Source organism: Triplophysa rosa, linkage group LG18 (assembly GCF_024868665.1).
Source record: "Triplophysa rosa linkage group LG18, Trosa_1v2, whole genome shotgun sequence".
Taxonomy (NCBI): Eukaryota; Metazoa; Chordata; class Actinopteri; order Cypriniformes; family Nemacheilidae; genus Triplophysa; species Triplophysa rosa.
Window position 1 is genome coordinate 18134677 of NC_079907.1, and position 19483 is coordinate 18154159.

Below are 19483 nucleotides of genomic sequence, written 5' to 3' on the forward strand. Positions count from 1 at the left end.
GTCACACAACTATTACCAACTGTCACAGTTTCTGATGTTTAACATAATGTGACTGCTTAAACTTTTGTTCATATCTTAGATAAAGGTCTGCTTTAAAAATAATCATTTCTATGAACTTAAAACTAAAAGCAACAAATGCAGATACAAATATTAGAAAAAAAAGACATATTTTTGTGGCCCCGGGAAGTATTTGGACACTTAAAATGCCTGACTTAAAGTGATAGTTCACCCAAAAATGAAAATTCTGTCATCATTTACTCGCCCTCTTGTCATTTCAAACCTGTATGACTTTCTTTCACAGAACACAAAAGAAGATATTTTGAAGAAAGTTGGTAACCGAACAGCACTGGCCACCATTCACGTCTATTATATGGACACAAAACCAATGCGAGTGAATGGGGGCCGGATAACAACATTTGAAAAAACTAGCCACACCCTATTTTTTTCTATCGTTTGATTATTTCGTTTGAGTGACACTCAATTTTTCGTTTTATTCTTCCGTACTCTGAGTGACAAAGCAGAAGAAAAATCTATTGCTTCTGGTTCAAAGGGATTTTAAAATGAATCTTGCATTACAGTACATACACAGCAGATGTGTTGGAAAACAAATGTTTGTCAGTTATGTCATGTTTTGTTTTCCATAGGAACATTACAACAGTAAGCACATTACAATAACAATGAACATCTTATCTCAAACTTTTTATGGTTAAAAGCGGTTTGTAAGCTGCGAGCAGGGTGCATTATGCTAATGCGTAAGTGAACAGGCCCTATCATTGCATTTGTACTGAATACAAACATTTTTGGTTGATTGAAAGGTTTTATGGTCCTGAAACTTCCACAGATTATTGATTGCAAAAATGATAACAAAAAGGGTTACGAGAAACTCTGCCTACCATAGCTTTATTGTTTGAGGTTTGAACTTCATAAGCCCAATAAAATGACCTTAAGGACAGTTGGTTTAAAATAACAGCAAAATGGCATTTTCTGAGGAAATTTATCATTTGTTTGTGGATGTTTAATTGTTTGTGGTATTCAAACAAAATGTCTTTTATCTTTAATCTTTCTATATATTTTTACATAAACACTGTATATAAATCTATAATATTTACAAGCACTCTATAATATGTATGAATCATATATTATAATGTACAATATAAAAAATTATAGAATTTCCACAAAATTTTAAAATGCTGTAAACTGCAAATTTAAACTGTACCTTAATTGTTTCCGTAGCTCTGCGGTGGATCATTGCGTTAAACGTTTGTGGGCTTGATTAATAGGGAAAAAATGTATAGCACAAATGTAAATGTTAAGTCCACGTTTCAAAGAGTGCAAATGCAAGCAGATGTGATTTCAGGTGAAAGCTGGTTCTATCATGTTGTTTCATACCTTTAAGCTTTCTGCTGGCTCAGGCAACCATCTTACTGATGAAATATTTCTGTCAGATAATGCCCTTTAGCAGAGAAGCCAAGTTCATCAAGGGTTTGGAATATCTTAAGTAGATGCATAATGGTCCTTCATTCAACCTGACTGGCCTTGATCCCGTTTCCCTTCAGGTCCTTTTTGCTCTTTTGAATAAAGGTGAAAATCTCATGAAACAGGACTTTATACTCAGGTAGCGGGGCATTGTCCTGTGCACTTATGCCCTGAGAGTGTGTGTGTGTTTGGGCAGAGCTGGCGACGGGTGTCTGAACGGCTTTGTGGTTCTGTTGCACCAACCCACTCTCACAGTGGCGCAGCAATGTGGCATATTTCTCCTGCAGGGCCATGTATTGGGCATCCACCTCGTTCAGCAAAGAGATGCCGTGATGCTTCACATCATCAGCTTGCTTAAAACAGCCCCGCCCATCCTCACTAACAGTGCTAGAGTGCTTCAGACCACACCCCCTCTGCCTGACCCCACCCACTTCTTCCTTGGAGGAGAGGAATACACGGTCTGGCAACTGGCTGTGGGTGCATGTGGCTTCAGCTCTGGTGTTGGAGAGCAAAATAAGCCGTAACTCCTGAACTTCAGCCTCCATCTCAGCCAGGCGATCCTTGTAGTCTCCCAGCAGTGCCAGTTTTGGCTCCAGTTGGCTGAGGTTGTGCGCCAGAGCACCCGCCTCCTGCCATGCAACCTCTCTCAGAGAACGCTCTGTGCTCAGCTCGGTCTGCAGGGAATGCACGGAGCGCAGGAGATCTATGTGCTCCTCCTCTCGCAAAGCTGAATAGGAGTGCTCATGGGAATACCTGAAAGAAGTGGAGCGAGGATGAAATCAGAGCCAACATTAAGAACATAAGAATACTGGACTGTAAAGAAACTATTAGTGCAATGCCTTTGATTGCATTATACCGCAACTTAGCCTATATTTAATACAGACATTTTTAACTAAAAAGACTTTAAAACTGTTCAGAGGAATAGTATACATGACAAATATCACACGACAACTAGACACAAGACACTCAAGAACCAATGAGATGTGACGTTAAGTTACCAACATGCCGTCATGCCGTCAATGTTTGAAATTACTTGCATGGACAAAAATTTAATTGTGCCAAACATATTAATATCTTTCTAGAAAACTACATTTTTATAAAAAAAATATTTTGAAATGGATTACTTGGACAAAATAATGAATAAGAAGTGCAATAAGAGTCCAGCATATATGGAAATTCCTTCAATACTGTTGAAAAAGCGTCCCAGATTGAGACATGAAGAAGCTGGCTTGTAAAATGTCAAGAGAACGATTTTGCTAATTCTGGTCAAAGGGTACTACCTTGAAGGCGCTAAGATAGAATGTAGAGTTCATTTATTTTGAATGCTTTTAGTCACATAATTCCCACAGATACAACTGTATTATTCCTTGGTTTTGATGAGTTTACTATTATTGTAAAATGTGGAAAAAATAGTAAAGAATGAGCGAGTGATTCCAAACTTTTGACCAGTAGTGCATATATAAATACATATATGTAGATGTAATTGACAAATAAATCATACATGTGTCCCATGGTGTGACAGCAAAAATTTGAAAACAAAACGTTAAAACATTATAAAACTTGTTTTATTTTTTAATATTTATATTTATCATATAAAACAGCATAAGAGAGATTTATCTTCATTGTTAGTTCATTTTTTTGCCCTCACAACATAGGACATATATAGTATATGTCCTGACCTATGGTGTTATGTTTATAATAAATCTATAATATATTATCTATAATATATATGAATAATATACTGCTCAAAAATTCATGGACCACTTAAATCACACACAGTAATAGATTTCTACAAACAAAACAATCAAGATAAAATTATTGTGCTGATGATTTTGTCTTTCACTGACATTATTTTGTGTATGATAAGTTATGCAATGCAAGCGAAGATTTGTTGACTTGAATGTTTTGTTCATAGAGATCTAATATGTGATTTAAGGGTTCTCTTAATTTTTTGAGTAGTGCAAATGTACACTGTAAAAAATTATTTTACAGAAATCAACTGGTTTGTTTCATAGAATTTTCGGGTGTTTTTGGAGTACAAAATGTTGGGTGCAATATAACATGAAAAACATGTAATTTTATTTTACAGTATGTTTCTGCACCCCAGCTGCCGGAATATTACAGTTTTTTTACGGGCATTTTTTTTTGTGATATAAATCTGAAATGGCAGAAGTGTGGGTAAATTATGAGAGAATTTCATTTTTGAGTGAACTATTCCTTCAAAGCACCATAAATCAGAATCAGAAGAGCTTTATTGCCAAGTGTGCTTGCACACACAAGGAATTTTCTTTGGTGTTGGAAGCTTCTAGTACAGACATTCAACACAATGACAATACAATATAATACGATTTACAGTCTAAAAGATTCTAAAATATGAATATATAAAATAAAGACTATTTTACAGAAAATGGGGGATAATAACATATAAGAGACATTGTACAGGGTAGTGTATAGTAGAATATACATATTAACAGATTGTATGTACACTTGTGCAAATGGATAATGTAGTAAGTAGAGGTAGTGTTATATACATGTATACATAAGATGTAGATATAATAAGGCACTATAGTGTACACTATAGGAGTAGTGGAAGTGGAATATTGCTCTTAAGGAGCAGTTATCTGTTTAGGAGGGAGATTGCCTGGGGGAAGAAGCTGCTTCTGTGTCTGGAAGTCCTGGTGTTTGGTGCTCTAAAGCGCCGGCCAGAGGGCAGCAGATCAAAGAGTTTGTGTGCTGGGTGTGTGGAGTCAATGATGATTTTTCTTGCCCTGTTTTTCACTCTGGAATCGTACAGGTCCTGAAGTGTGGGCAGAGGAGCACCAATAATTTTCTCAGCACTACGAACTGTCCGTTGTAGTCTTCGTAGGTCTGATTTGGTGGCCGAGCCATACCAAACAGTAATTGAAGTGCACAGAACAGATTCGATGACCACTGAGTAGAACTGGGTCAGTAGCTCCTGTGGTAGGTTGAACTTCCTCAATTGACGGAGGAAGTATAACCTCTGCTGGGCCTTCTTTACAATGGAGTCTATGTGGGACTCCCACTTCAGGTCCTGAGAGATGGTGGAGCCCAGGAACCTGAATGACTCCACAGTATCCACAGTGCTGTCCAGGATGGTGAGGGGAGGAAGTGATGGAGGGTTCCTTCTGAAATCCACTATCATCTCCACTGTCTTGAATGCATTCAGCTCTAGGTTGTTTTGACTACACCAGGCAGCCAGCTGAGCAACCTCCTTTCTGTAGGCAGATTCATCACCGTCTTGAATAAGGCCAATGACTGTGGTGTCATCTGCAAACTTCAGGAGTTTGACAGAAGGGTCTGTAGAGGTGCATTCGTTTGTGTAGAGTGAATATAGCAGTGGAGAAAGAACACATCCTTGAGGAGCTCCGGTGCTGATGGTACATGTGCTGGATTTAAATTTTCCCAACCTCACTAGCTGCTGCCTGTTCGACAGGAAGTTAATAATCCACTGACAGGTAGAGGTTGGCACAGAGAGCTGGGTAAGCTTGGGCAGGAGGAGGTCTGGGATTATGGTGTTGAAGGCCGAGCTGAAGTCTACAAACAGGATCCTGACGTAAGTCCCTGGTCTGTCTAGGTGTTGTAGGATGTAATGCAGTCCCATGTTTACTGCATCGTCCACAGACCTGTTTGCTCGGTAAGCAAACTGGAGGGGATCAAGAAGTGGTCTGGTGATGTCCTTCAGGTGGGCCAGTACAAGTCTCTCAAATGACTTCATGACCACAGATGTTAAAGCAACAGGCCTGTAGTCATTAAGTCCAGATATTTTGGGTTTCTTCTGTACAGGGATGATGGTGGAGCGTTTGAAGCATGAAGGGACTTCACACTGCTCCAAAGATCTGTTAAAAATATTNGAACATTTTTAGTAAAAGACAAAAATACATTGTGTGGGTCAAAATTATCGATTTTTCTTTTATGCCAAAAATCATTAGGATATTAAGTAAAGATCATGTTCCATGAAGATATTTTGTAAATTTCCTACCTTAAATATATAAAAACTTTATTTTTTTGAGTGGATGGTCTGCCACAGTGCCCCTGATTAACAACTTCAAAGGCAATTTTCTCAATATTTAGATTTTTTTGCGCTCTCAGATTCCAGAGTTTTAAACGGTTGTATCTCAGCCAGATATTGTCCTATTCTAACAACTCATATATCTATAGAAAGTTTATTTATTCAGCTTTCAGATTATGTAAAAATCTCAATTTCGAAAAATTGACCCATAAGACTGGTTTTGTTGTCCGGGGTCACATATATGTGTTCAGAGGTGTATATAGATCTTACATAATGAAGCGTTATGTTTTTATTACATTAGAATGAGCTATTTCTATCTACATACACCCTGGTCCCCTTATATGGAATTCGCCATGTTGTTTACGGTAGCCCCAGAGCCATTGAGAGAGAGAGTTGCGCCATCGGAAGTTCACATTTTTCACATGTCACGTGATTCATGGAGCCTTCAGATAGTTCCAGGAAGTTATGTTTTCCCTTTAAATGCTTTATATCTTTCATTTTTTAATCATTAAATTACTTCTGTAAAGGAACAATAAGGCATTTTTAGGAGGATTTATTTACAGAGATGCAATATAATATACAAAACTATTTCTTCAGAGGTGTATAAAGACCTTACATAATGAACCACTATGTTTGTAATAACTTAGAATAAGCTGTTTATATCTACATACAGAGCGGCCCTACATACATAGAATTCGCCGCCATATTTTGTACAGCAGCCCTAAACGGACAAACAACTCTACAACGCGCGTTTCCTCTTCCTTTCCGCTGCGGTATCGTGGTGAAACGGATAGCGGGATGATCCGTGATACGTATGGATCGTGCTGTTGTATGTTAAAGGGAGTGTGAAGTTTGTCCAATAGGGGGAGGTGATGCATTGGGTGGGGGGTTGTAATCACTGTTAAAAGCAGAGAAGAACTCGTTGTAGAGGCGCTTGTATGTGTATTGTTTGATATGGTGTACACTCGGAATTTTGGGTATGGACCAAAATGGGTGCCAGGAGTTATTCAGGACATTACAGGACCAGTATCCTATAAAGTAGCATTAGGAAATGCCCAAGTAGTACGACGTCATGTTGATCAATTATTCAGTCAACAAAAAAAGGAAATGATGACCAAAAATGTCCAAGCTGCTCAGGGTGTTGAACCTTATGATACTGGGGTAGTGTCAGTGGATACTGATATGAGAGTACCGGAAGCTCTCAGTATTTCAACAACACTTGACGGGAGTCCCACAGTAGATAGTAGAGAGACTGAGAGTTTACAAATTGAACATCAAAGAAATCAATGTCCAGATTCGTCCAGGCTGCTTGAAACGAGTCCAATTACTGAGAGAACTGAGACTGAGAGTGAAATTTCTGGATGTCTACGACGTTCAGTTAGAGAGAGGAAACCACCAGCATACCTTAAAGACTTTGTGACATAAAATTAGAGTATTTTAATAATTAAAGGGTTTTTGGGAGGAAGAATTTCCTCTGAGTTAAGTGGGAAGGAATGTTGTATGTTAAAGGGAGTGTGGAGTTTGTCCAATAGGGGGAGGTGATGCATTGGGTGGGGGGTTGTAATCACTGTTAAAAGCAGAGAAGAACTCGTTGTAGAGGCGCTAGTATGTGTATTGGGCACTCACTTAATTCTTGGTGTTTCGAGTCAGATCCGTGGGCGTGGCTTGTTGGTTTTGACTAAATCTTTGGTGTTTCAAGTCTTACGAAACCTTTACCCTAACCCACACCCTAACCCTAGTTTATTCATCATCGAGTAAAAGAGTAAAACGCGCTCTCGCTCGCTCTCCAGTTTCAGCTCCAACGCGCTCTCGCTCTCTTTCTCAAGTATCTGGACGAGTACAATATTAAAGCGGTTCCAGATAAACAATAACACTCAAAACTGCTCCGTCACACAGCTAATATTACAACAACAACATATCTTGGTATGCTAGTATGTTACTCACGTACTGATCCGAATCAAAGCAACCTAGTCGGGGGGGATTTTAAGACGATCTTTCTCTCCAACGTCTCTCTCTGCTGGAAAGTATCTCCATAGATATCTATGAGTATCTCTGCTAAAAGCCTTAGTACCGTGGGTCTTAACGCGTCTCTATTGTAAAGTCTTTATAATATTAACACAGGTCCTTGCTCCTGCCTGACTTTTATCCTTCTTTTTAAACTTAAAATCCACAAACTTTTTATTTTATGTAATACATAAGACATCGCTCTTTCTACAGTCCTTATAATGCCCGCAAAATCTCTTCCCTGCGTCAACATGAGAACATCATCTTTTTGTACTGTGGTGACCACCGTCGTGTTTGGACTGAGCGATTCGTGGCAAATCTATAATACAACGCAAGTGGCCGCTGTTAATTAAGAACTGCGCCTTTAAATGGGTTAAAAGTTTACCTCAGTTGGTATGTTTAGCTGCAGCTCCATGCGTTACTAGTAACTTCCGGGAACTATTGAGAGCCTCCATGGACCGCCATTGCTGTGGAAAAACTAGTGGCCGATGTTGCCTAAACAATATTGTGGCTATTAACTGTCACACACATCAAAATACAACTCTTCTTTCCATTTAAGTATTTATTCATTCATTGTTTCATATGTAATGTTAACTCTGTAATTATATTTATTAATTTACTGACGCATCAGTTATTTAATTTATCTAAACTCCGCCTACTCGTTGTCGGTAATATTCGCCTTTAGAGTGAGCATCATTCTGCACTTCGAATTTCTACTGGAAGTAGTAGACCATCCGGGAATCTTTGGAATACTCTTTTCAACATACTACGATTTGGGACATACTAATTCTATTTTCGAATACTATTTAGGACGGATAATATGCCAATTGGGACGCAGAAACAGTCTTTGCTAATCCAGTCAAAACACAGAATGCTGGAGAATATGACACGTGTAAGCAAATCATAACTTCACTAATCCACCTTGACAGCTTTAGAAGCATTATTTTCATTTGATCTGTGAAACACCATGTTAACAAACCCTCTGTTGCAATAAAAACCGTTTACAAAAGTCAACCAGAGAAAGGAAGAAAAAACCTTACTTGTGCAACTGGCACTTCTTGCAGCATTTGAGACACTGGACATTATCAGGCTGTGGGGTTTCTGAGTGTGCACTGGCCCGGTTGTATTCTGGAGAAACAAATTTCTTCATTCCTCGCTGGAGCTCATCTACCTGCACCTGCAGACCATCCACAGTCTCTGTGAGCCTGCCATGAGAGGAGTTTACTTTTAGTTTGCTTGGCTTTATACAGTCCACTACATATTGTTATATCCTCAAAATCTGTTTCTCTTACCCTTCAATCTTTTGCTGAGCAGCTCGGTTCTCTAGATGCAGTCTTTGGTTTTTCTGCTCCAGGTCTCGGGCTGTTACGTCTAGCTGTTCATAAACCTTGGCATGCTGATCATTCACCGACCTCAGCAAATCCACCTGTTTGGACAGATGCTAAAAAGGAGGCAAGGATCTTAGACCAAAGTTAACATTAAAAATGTCAAATTTCAAGTACAAATATCTTTCATGTTTCCTCTTAAGGAAAATATTCAGGCTTTTTTTCTCAGTGTCAATTGATTCAAAGGCACCTGCACTTGAAAGTACAGAACAGTTAAAAAGATATCCATTTTAAGATTCATGATAAAGCCACATGGATTAAAACAGCTTGTCCTGTCTCGTGACTCAATACTTTGCATATACTGAACCTCTATTTCTTGTAGCTGCTCCTGGTTGGTGGTATACATCTCTTGGAGTCTCTGTTCTAACTCTCTGTTCTGCTCCAGTAAATTTTTGCCTAATTCAGCGGCCAAATGAAGATCTGCACAAATAAAAGGAGAAAACCTCTTTGTGTTAAGAAATGGCCAGAAAATAAGAAAATAGTCCATACTGTAGCTTATAAACTACATCTAAGCCAGTTATATCTAAGAAGAAATCTCTTGGTATACAAAATATACAGACCTAGATTGCTTGCAGGTCCCAGGTTGTAACACGCGCGCACACACATACACACGCTCGCGCACGCACGCACGAACACACACTGTGGTCAAACGCCTTCCACAATTCATAGTCACATATCATCACAATATTTATTTTCGAGTTTATTACAAGTTTATTCGTGCGCAACAATTTGTTACATTTATTCTGAGGTTAGGTTAGATTTTCCCATATCAGACTAGTTAGTTCCATAGCTAGTTAGTTCTGCTTTTGCTTCGACACTCAGGAAACTTCCCTATACTAATCTGATGAACGGTCACTTCAGAGTATCTGTCAATTTTCAGTACAAAACGGATATTCATTCATGTGGTGAAGAAGGGCCACGCACATACAGCCAACATCTTTCATCTCTCATTTATATCAATGTTGTTTTAGACTTCCAAGAAAAAATTAACCCTAATACAGTTTGCATATTCAATCAACATATTGTCAGCAAAAAGCAATGTAGAGGCGTTCTTTTTTTTTTTTTTTTTTTTTACAGTTTTGCACTCCCTGACAATATTATTATTAGGTAAAAAATATCTTACCATGTTCGAGATCTTGATGGTCGTACCACGGTTCTTCCTCCTTAATGTCAAACTCTTCTTCTATCATATCTGTGAGCATTTTCAATCTTTAAAGGGGTGAAATTTCTAGATCTTTTAGTTTAATTTTAATTAATTAATTGAGCATATTGAATTTAATGTATTTGCATAATAATCTCAGTCTGGGACTGCAGACAGCAATGAATGGATAGAGCTGCTCTCTCTCCTCAGTAGCGCGTGTAGGAGGAGCAACTCAACATATCACGCGATCTCTGTACTCTAATGTCATGGTGACGTATGAGGTAATCTGCAGGTGAACATGAAAGTCAGTGATGCACTGTATGTATATTTACTGTATGTCTGCAGGAATGGTTTTGTAAAACCTAAAATAATTAAATACTTTAGAAATTAATATATATTTATATTAACACGTATAAATATACAAACACTTAATTGTGCATTTGTAGTTAACCTGTTTTCTCATTAATTATTGGCAATTTATTTCCTTCAGGCGACCTTTGAGTTTTTTGTGTAATGTACAAAGTACATTTCTGATTATTTATATTGTGGTTTCATGAATAGCCCAGAAATTAATTAGTCTATGTAGACATTTATTAATGTAATTATCTTACTTTACAAGGCTTGTAATTTGGTTTACAATATTTATCAGGTATCAAATATTTCTAGAGCTGTGTATTCGTTACAATGGTACCGCCATCTAGTGGCAGAATCGCATATGAAATCACGTGTAGAACGTGTGTGTTTTCTGACGGACTTTTTACACGTAACACAGGAAGTAAACGTCTGACAGAAGACTCCATTGATTTGTGGCAGAAATTGTTTGTTTTGCGGATTACCCTTAACAATGATTTCGTCGCATAAATCCCACCACACCTTCAGGTTTGTTTGTTTGTTTGTCTGTCGGAGTGGGGGGCTAACGTTAGGGGTATTTCTTATTGCACCAGGTAATTGTTCTTCAGTAGTTTAGGAAGCATCGTCACAAAGCGTCACAGCAGCTCCGTCTCTAATATGTGTTGTCCACAGATGAGGACGCTGATCTTCGTAGCGTGGGTGTTGTTTTACGTGTCATTTCTTTTGGCGATGAGAAGAATGTGGGCTGGAAAGTATGTTCGCAGTCCACTTGCTCGTAATCTATTCTTGAACATGGTGACTGAAAGTGAAATACCTGGACACGAAACCCAGAAAGTAAGTGAAGCTCTTTCTATTCGTTTACTGATGACGTTTGAATATTAGTTGTCCTTGTTTAAACTAGAAGACAGATCTTTGAGGTTGTTGAAATTTACGCACAAAAAGTAAAAAGTGGTAATTTACAGTAGACATACTAACCATATTTGTAAACACATGACACGTTGTAAATATCATGACAAACATTTAGTGCTTCGGTATGTATCAAAATACCTTGATATTACTATTTGGAGACTGAAGTTGTACAGGTCACATGGACCTTCTATAGTAATGACAGTAAATAATACATAATTACAAGCAACCAACCCAAACCTAACCCTAAACTTCCAGTAAATCTGTGTTGTTCATAAATATTACTCGGTAAGGTTACATATTTGTGTAATTACACTGTAACAAGGACACCAATATAAATACAAATATACAATAAAGTGTTAAAATGTATGCATAAATTGTTACATTCATTCAAAAAGTGTTCAAAAGTAAGTATAACTGTAAGTGTAACATTTATTCAAGTATTTAAAATGTGTTTGGTTGCGATCTCATAGTTATTTGACTTAAGTCTTAGGTTTTTTCATTGACTTATTTTATGTATTTAATTACACTGCAATGTTTTTTTTAATTCCACTGGAAATGGCACATGATAATCCCTTGGTATTGGATATAGGAGGACATCTTTAAAGTACTTTTTTGTAAAAAATCTGAAATTCTTTAAACTTAATTATTGTATTTCTTTTTTCTATTGTCTTACTTTTAATTCTTCTTTGCTGTTTGCAGTGGTACCACTGCTGTCCGGATATGCTTGGAGAAAGGGTCCGATCTCTGTTTGTGCAGAGCCATTTGGATGCTGACACAGAGGCTTTTCTCAGCAGAAGTGTTGAGAAATCCAGTTGGCTTTTCACCCAGCTGTACCACTCACTGTTCTCCACCATCTTTAGTCCTGTAATGTCCCGAACGTCAATTAACGGGTAACTACATCCTACTACATTCTACCACATTCTTCAAAGTTGAAGACTTTTTTTACTTGCATAGAAATATAATGGCTTGTACTGTGTTTGTCCACAGCTTTCTGGCACGGGGTTCCATGTTTGTCTTTTCTAAAGAACAGTTTCAGCGTCTGCTCCAGATCAGCCCAGAATGGAAAGGGGAAAGAATGTTGGATTTAGGAGCAGGTGATGGCGGTGTCACAGAAGTGATGGGTGCCTATTTTAATGAAGTATATGCCACAGAGGTCTCTGTGCCTATGAAATGGCATCTCCAAAGAAAGCAATACAGGTAGGGATTTCTCTAAATTTCTCCCTTCTCCTTTATTTCGTAGCATTTGGCACACTGTAAAATTGACTTTCAAATGATGTTAATTTGGCAGCTTGTTAGGAATTGATGAATGGCACAGAACTGGCTTCCAGTACGATCTCATAAGCTGTCTTAACTTGCTGGACCGTTGTGATGAACCGTTTAAACTGCTGAGCGAGATTAAGAAATCGCTTGTGCCAGGAACAGGGCGGCTCATTTTAGCGGCTGTTTTACCTTTTCAGCCATATGTGGAGACAGGTAAGATGATCGGTGTAACCAAAACTATTGTGCAATAAATTAGTGTCTGGCATTAGATGTAGGGTTGGATTAACAAAAATATATCCACAGATGTAGCACATGATACATCCTAAGGTAAAATCTGATAATTTCTTAATTATGCTGTACATTATATCTTAGATTACATATTAAATGCAAAACCTGGTGGTTTGTGTGATTTGTATTATTATTTTCATTTGGTCAGGTGGGAGTTGGGTACGACCCAAGGAACATATCAAGATCAAGGGGAAGATGTGGGAAGAGCAGGTGACGCACCTGTCGACTGAAGTTTTCCAGAAGATTGGGTTTGATGTGGAGGCGATCACACGCTTGCCGTACTTGTGTGAGGGGGACATGTACAAAGAATACTACGTGCTTGATGATGCAGTATTTGTGTTAAAACCTCAGGATTAAAGCTGTGTTTATGGAAATCTTGTGGCAGCGCCACAATCAATTTTGGACAAATTGAAATATTAGACAAATATAAATGAAAGGGATTAATTTAAGTGAATATCAACTAAGATACTTGTCTGCAGTACATCTCAGGAAAATGAGACCTGTGAAATCTACATTAAATCAAAAGGATTATTACTGTAATTGAACAGTGGTGTACGGTTGGTTGGGGTCTTGGGGACCAACGAACTGAACATATTAGTTTTGTGAATATGAAGGTATTAAGGAACTCTACATCTCATACTGTGGTTCTGTAAGTTACACATGTGCCTGTCCTATCATTTTTTGAGTTTGTAATTTTTTAAAGACCCTTTCTAAAATCTGAAAATTCCTACTGTATTAACAATATTCAATCAAATGAATTGTTTGTTGTTTAGTGCACAGCACAAATATAACTGAAGCTAATGGTTACATACCAGTATGTCTGTCATGCTCTGTTAATTAAGATTGTGACTTAATTCTAACAAAGATTTTTAAAACTACTTTAGATCAATATTTTGTAGCAGCCCTTATTTGTTTTGTTTTATTTTCAAAAAACATCATGAAGAGGCAAACATGACACTTTGTCACATACTATGTTTAGTGATACTACTGTAACAAAATGTTATTAGTAAACACATTAGATGTGTAGACGTGTGTATTTAATGTTGATGTTAAATATATGGGTGTATTAAAAACTTCTCAAATGAAAATATTCTTAAAGGTTATGTTTAGAAAATATACATGCATGCATACAACATTAACTATGTTAATTAAAAGCAGCATAAAAATTCTTACTGTTACGTTTGAATTTTGTAGATAACAGTTTTTCCCACATTTTGAGAGTTTCTTGTACAATCCTGGTCTAACACCTTTAGGTTCGTTTGAATAAGTCTAAACTAATTCTGTTGAAAGGTAGATCCTCGTGAACAGGATCCAACACTCCTGAATCAGCTGTACAAAAGCTCCACACCCTTCACACAAACTCCATAGAAATAGAATAAACACGTAGAATGGCAACTTAAACATAAAATAGGCGGGGCTTAGCGGCCCGGATGTTGTATCTAATCTATTCCTTAAAATAATGCAAACTAACAATTATTTACTGTTATATTTCTACAATGTGTTTTGTATGTATTATTAAAGTTTCCCGGTGTCATTATTTGAGTGTAAATTATTATCGAGATAGTTGCTGAAGTAGCGCGTAAACGACGTTGGTCACATGGTCTTTGTTACTTTTCTCTGCCCAACGAAACAACACAACAATCGCCTGTGATTACTGCTTAAACTTTAATTATTTTATATCGGTTGCACGTGCAGTTATTTTTGTATGTCACGCACTAGTATATTGAAAAAAACGATTAAACAATCATATTTTTATTCGAAATATTATTATGCAAGACAAAATGCGAGCATGGTTTCCGGGCCGCCATACGCCCCCTAGAGAAAGCCAACCTTGTCGCATTGAAACCAGTATTCAGCTGCATGCACCGCCCAATGATGAACTCTGATCAGCCAACCCGCTGTCAGCCCGTAGTGAGCGCTCATAGTGTTGGCCACGTACCCGGGCCACGTCGCGGTACTCTCGCCATCTTTCAGTCGGGAAAGCCGTATTTGCTGTGGGGGAAACTTTAGCACTGCAGCGCATCGAGCAGCTTGTCATCAAGATACGTTTCAACCAGCTATTCGTCAGATCTAAAGAAACATGAACATATTCAGACTGACTGGGGATCTCTCCCATTTAGCAGCCATCATCATCCTACTACTGAAAATATGGAAAAGCAGGTCGTGTGCAGGTGGGTTGTGCATTTGGACACTGACACGTCTGTTGTACTGCGATCTTCAGAATTGGTGGATGTTTATGTGGCATATCTGTGCAGCGAATCTGCTCATTTGTGTAGTAAACTCTTGCACTAGGCCTCGTTTGACATAAATAGACTCGATGTGTCGGTACTGGATAACATCTGCTTGTGTTATAATCTATTGCACGCATCCACATTCTCAAAAGGTGATGCGTTTGTGTTTTACTACGCATTTGCCAGACGTACAGTATCACCGCCAGTGAGCTGAAGTTTCCTTATCTTACGGATACATGAGATAAACGTCAAGCTAGAGTCAAAAACATCAGTGATTTAAATAGTGTTAAGCCCTGTTCAACTGTTGTTGTGGATCATGTGTAGGTTGTCAGGTTGTAGTTGGTGTCTTGATTCATTCATTCTGACTGCATGCTCTGACCTCTGACGTGGCAGCAGGATGTTACTACAGTATATTACGACAAATAGAAAAACTAGCTCTTTTTTATTATGGGTGTATTTTAGTGGGTTGTGTCGTTTTTGAAATGAGATTATTATTATTATTATTATTATAAAAAGCATTGAATGTGCACTGCATGAAGTTGCTTTTTTGATTACAACTTGGCCCATGGCTGCTTAGGAAAATGGGGTTTAATGTAGGTCAGAAACTTAGTGTTTTTATGTGCATCTTGTGTTTAAGGAATATCTGGAAAGAGTCAGATTCTTTTTGCCTTGGTTTTCACCACCCGCTATCTGGACCTTCTCACTTCGTTCATTTCCTTGTACAACACCTTCATGAAGGTAAGGTTGACCAGACACTTAAAGCGACAGTTCCCCCAAAACATTTACATTATGTTTATGCATTTGGCAGACGCTTTTATCCAAAGTGACTTACATTGCATTATACTATACATAGGACAATTCATTCATCATTTACTCACCCTCATGTCTAAACCGGCAAGACTTTCGTTAATAAAACACAATAAAAGACATTTTGAAGAATGTTGTTGGTAACCAAACAACATTTGCTCCCATTGACTTTCCTATTGATGGACACAAAACCACTGAGAAATTTCTCAAAATATCTTCTTATATGGTCCACAGATCATATACAGGTTTTGAGTTACATTAGTGTGAAAAAATGATGGCAGAATTTTTGTGTATGTGTGTGTGAACTGTCCCTTTAACGTTAAAACTTCAAAGAGTTCATGCCTTGTGTCTCACCAGGTCTAAACTGTTCTGCACTGAATCTAACATGTTTTATACACAATATGTAACGCAATGTTTTTTGCATGTCCCCCACACAGATCTTCTACATTGCATGTGCCTATGCCACAGTTTACCTGATCTACGTTAAATTCAAGGCCACCTACGATGGCAACCACGACACTTTCAGGGTGGAATTCCTGGTCGTCCCAGTTGGAGGTTTGGCATTCCTTGTCAACCATGACTTCTCTCCTTTGGAAGTAAGAATAGAGGAACAACCTTCCACATGCATTAATCCATATTAGTGAAGTGAAAGTGACCTATTTGTCCGGTATGGTGACCCATACCTGAAATGTGACCTCTGCATTTAAGTAGTAGTGAACACACGTACACCCAGAGCAGTGGGCAGATATCACTGCAGCACCTGGGGAGCAAGTAGAGGTAAGGTGCCTTGCTCAAGGGCACCTCAGTCGTTATCCGCCGGCTCTGAGAATCGAACCGGCAACCTTCTGGTCACGAGTCCGACTCTCTAATCATTCGGCCATATGATAACCACATGTCATATGTTTTTATTACAGATCCTTTGGACCTTTTCCATATACCTGGAGTCTGTGTCTATCCTTCCTCAGCTTTTTATGATCAGCAGAACTGGAGAAGCCGAGACCATCACCACACACTACTTATTCTTCCTCGGGCTCTATCGAGCACTTTATCTCATGAACTGGATCTGGCGTTTCTACTTTGAAGGCTTCTTTGACATGATTGCCATTGTGGCGGGCGGTGTTCAGACAATCCTGTATTGTGATTTCTTTTATCTCTATGTAACGAAAGGTGAGTTTCTGTTTGAAAAGCATCAGGTGTGCTTGTACTTTTCTACTTTATCTTTGAGATGCGCTGATCTCTTTCATAAAACGTCATGTATATATTTTTGTATATAAGTCTTCTCTAAGTCTTCTCTAAATGACACATTTGTTGGTTGACTTATGCAGAAAAGTGTAAACTTTCATAACATGTTGAGGGTCCAGACCAGCACAAAACAACATTGCTCAACCAGTTGCATGAGTTTTGACAGGACTATCTGTATAGCCCACTAACCAAAAATACAGTTCATTTAATGATGCTAGTGTTGAAGAAATTCACACTATACAGTACCTTATTATTTTTAAATACAGATGTCTTACTAATGTTAAATTGACATCTATAGGGGTAAGTCTACATTACAGTCCTAACTAAACATGAAAATAACAGTCTGGCATTTTGAGATGCTTTTTAGATGTTGCAGCAACATCAATGATTAAGATATTTTTTTACAGAGTCGATTAATTCATCAATGATGCAAAGAGCTTTATTTTGTTTTTCTTGATGGAGATGAAGCATCACAGTCAAGCAGTAATAGGATTATCTTCTTATCAGAAATACCCAGCTCTGTCTGTTTATGATAAAAATTACATTGATGTTCTCTGTGACTTCAGAGGATTAGATTAATATACCTGCACGCGGTCAGAACTTTTCTCTGCGGTTTTTACCAGTCAATTCAGCTACACGCTGTAATATGCGGTCAGTTTACCCCAGAAAGAGGAGCAGACTTGTGGGATTTTAAAACGATTGACCATTTTACCAAGTTGTTCTAATTTGATAGATGTAAGCAGTAGTTCATGTCTAAATAATGTGTATCTTTTCATTTTAGTGTTGAAAGGAAAGAAGCTGAGTCTGCCAGCTTAAGTGCCAAAGATGGAGGCCCTGGCAGTGCATTGAGGGGCCACAGGACACAGCGGACGAGGACGAGGACGATGCCTAAAACAGAGTGCAAAAAATCCATTCCTGTTCTGCTTAAGCCCTCTTTTACATCAAGTGATCTGGGACAGTATTGGATTAAAACAGTGGCCGTATCACTGCTTCTCCAGTCTTCGGATTGCTGTTTTACGCATCTTGTTTTACCTGTTTTTATAAATCTGTATAAAGGAAAACATTATAAAAAAAAACCTATGTGAAATGTGTTACTATGATTTGACTCGATGCCTCATAATAGAGCTGAAAAATGCCTTGAATCTGGCAACAGTCAGGGACTGATTCTTTTGATGGATATTGATTGTTTGTATTTTCAACTGGATTAAATATAAATGTGTTTTCTAAAAACATGCAGGATTGATATTTGTTGGGCATTGCTTTTTATGGTAAAATTGAGCAAAAACGATCATTTTTATTCCCTCAGTCCACTCCTTAATGCAATAATTCTTTGTTAAACAAGGTCAACCATAATACAGTGGCTTCCCAAAAAGTTGTTTGCTTTTTTAAATTAAGCTCAAATGGTACAATCTCAATTTTTTATATGTGGGGATTTCATTAAAACAGTTCAACATTCGGGTTCTAACCACTGTCTGTCAGCATATACACTGCCTTTTTTACTGTAAAGGATTTTTATGAACTAACAGGCATCTCGTCATGTTAAGTTTGTAAGCAGTTTATGTTGTGAAAAGTTTTCTTTGTTTTGGCGTGGGTGAAAGTTCACCCGAAAGTTTGATTCTACTGAGTATTGATAATTCATTCCCATTGGTGTATGATGACAAGATAGAAATTGCTCAAATGATACAGGAAATCAAGTTTTTTTTAGCAGATTGACTTGGCCAGTAATGCTCATTAATATCAAGATGATGTGTGATGATCATGTTTTTTTCGAACCTGTAAGTAATTTGATGTAATGGCCATTGACTAAGCACGCTTCATCTTTAAATATACACAACTTTATTCTTATTTCGATAATTACCACTTTATTATTTTGTATTATTTTATAGTCAAAGGATTTTGCTTTTTTGAACTTTTGCATGATGCCACACCCTCAAATAAAAATTTTACGGGAAACTGCTTGTTTTGTAAATGTTAATATTGCATTAATACTACATATTATAGTCCAATAATTTGGTATACACTTGAATATATTTCCCATTTATTTAGGTCAGTGATAAATTTGATGATTCTACTTACTAAATGTTCCCTTTATATTTTTATGATAATTCATTTTAATTAAACAATTATACATACATAAAGTATACATTTTATTTAAATAATTCTAATTTTATAATTTTTACATTTTGTTCAAAGTGGAAAAAGCGAGAAAAGGTTTCGTTTTCCATTAAAGTCTACGCAACGAGACCAAATGCAATGCCATATTGTACTGTACGGCTACGGCTTGATAATTTCAACATGGAAAACCAGTTCTCCTTTTCCTTTTACCTCAAAAATCTCTCCCCGTGACATTGCATTGTTG

At 37.7% G+C, this 19483-nt stretch overlaps 3 protein-coding genes across 7 annotated transcripts; 2 read left to right on the top strand and 1 right to left on the bottom strand.

Annotated features, from left to right (window-relative positions):
• Positions 1-1205: 1205 nt before the first annotated feature.
• On the bottom strand, positions 1206-10125 carry cdr2b (cerebellar degeneration-related protein 2b). The gene is made up of 5 exons (XM_057358917.1): positions 10019-10125; positions 9203-9315; positions 8803-8951; positions 8551-8715; positions 1206-2229 (listed from the first exon to the last, which is right to left on the bottom strand). The coding sequence occupies exons 1-5, from the start codon at positions 10095-10097 to the stop codon at positions 1518-1520; spliced, it is 1218 nt and encodes a 405-aa protein (XP_057214900.1). The 5' UTR covers positions 10098-10125; the 3' UTR covers positions 1206-1517.
• Positions 10126-10800: 675 nt separating this feature from the next.
• Positions 10801-14014, top strand: mettl9 (methyltransferase 9, His-X-His N1-histidine). 5 transcript variants are annotated; one of them, XM_057358461.1, is made up of 7 exons: positions 10801-10915; positions 11060-11221; positions 11996-12186; positions 12284-12493; positions 12585-12769; positions 12860-12883; positions 12993-13093. In XM_057358461.1, the coding sequence occupies exons 2-6, from the start codon at positions 11060-11062 to the stop codon at positions 12880-12882; spliced, it is 771 nt and encodes a 256-aa protein (XP_057214444.1). In that variant the 5' UTR covers positions 10801-10915; the 3' UTR covers position 12883; positions 12993-13093. The 5 variants fall into 5 exon arrangements, 4 of the variants coding, with proteins under 4 accessions (XP_057214444.1, XP_057214443.1, XP_057214445.1 ...); XR_008964783.1 differs by having other exon boundaries at positions 12585-12883; positions 12993-13092; XM_057358460.1 differs by lacking the exon at positions 12860-12883 and having other exon boundaries at positions 12993-14013.
• Positions 14015-14754: 740 nt separating this feature from the next.
• Positions 14755-19077, top strand: kdelr2b (KDEL endoplasmic reticulum protein retention receptor 2b). The gene is made up of 5 exons (XM_057358438.1): positions 14755-15015; positions 15713-15813; positions 16320-16478; positions 16797-17049; positions 17906-19077. Exons 1-5 carry the CDS (start codon positions 14925-14927, stop codon positions 17938-17940), a joined length of 639 nt encoding a protein of 212 aa, XP_057214421.1. The 5' UTR covers positions 14755-14924; the 3' UTR covers positions 17941-19077.
• The last annotated feature ends 406 nt before the right edge of the window (positions 19078-19483 follow it).

Bases quoted from the DNA above. Each gene is read 5' to 3' on its own strand.
- kdelr2b (XM_057358438.1), top strand. From the start codon at position 14,925: ATGAACATATTCAGACTGACTGGGGATCTCTCCCATTTAGCAGCCATC. The intron at 15,016-15,712 runs GTGGGTTGTGCA...CTTGTGTTTAAG, and splicing joins GAAAAGCAGGTCGTGTGCAG to GAATATCTGGAAAGAGTCAG. The intron at 17,050-17,905 runs GTGAGTTTCTGT...TTTTCATTTTAG, and splicing joins TTATCTCTATGTAACGAAAG to TGTTGAAAGGAAAGAAGCTG.
- mettl9 (XM_057358459.1), top strand. From the start codon at position 11,045: ATGTGTTGTCCACAGATGAGGACGCTGATCTTCGTAGCGTGGGTGTTG. The intron at 12,187-12,283 runs GTAACTACATCC...GTTTGTCCACAG, and splicing joins TCCCGAACGTCAATTAACGG to CTTTCTGGCACGGGGTTCCA. The intron at 12,494-12,584 runs GTAGGGATTTCT...TTAATTTGGCAG, and splicing joins CTCCAAAGAAAGCAATACAG to CTTGTTAGGAATTGATGAAT.
- cdr2b (XM_057358917.1), bottom strand. From the start codon at position 10,097: ATGCTCACAGATATGATAGAAGAAGAGTTTGACATTAAGGAGGAAGAA. The intron at 9,316-10,018 runs GTAAGATATTTT...TTATTTGTGCAG, and splicing joins CCATCAAGATCTCGAACATG to ATCTTCATTTGGCCGCTGAA. The intron at 8,716-8,802 runs GTAAGAGAAACA...CTCTCATGGCAG, and splicing joins GCTCAGCAAAAGATTGAAGG to GCTCACAGAGACTGTGGATG.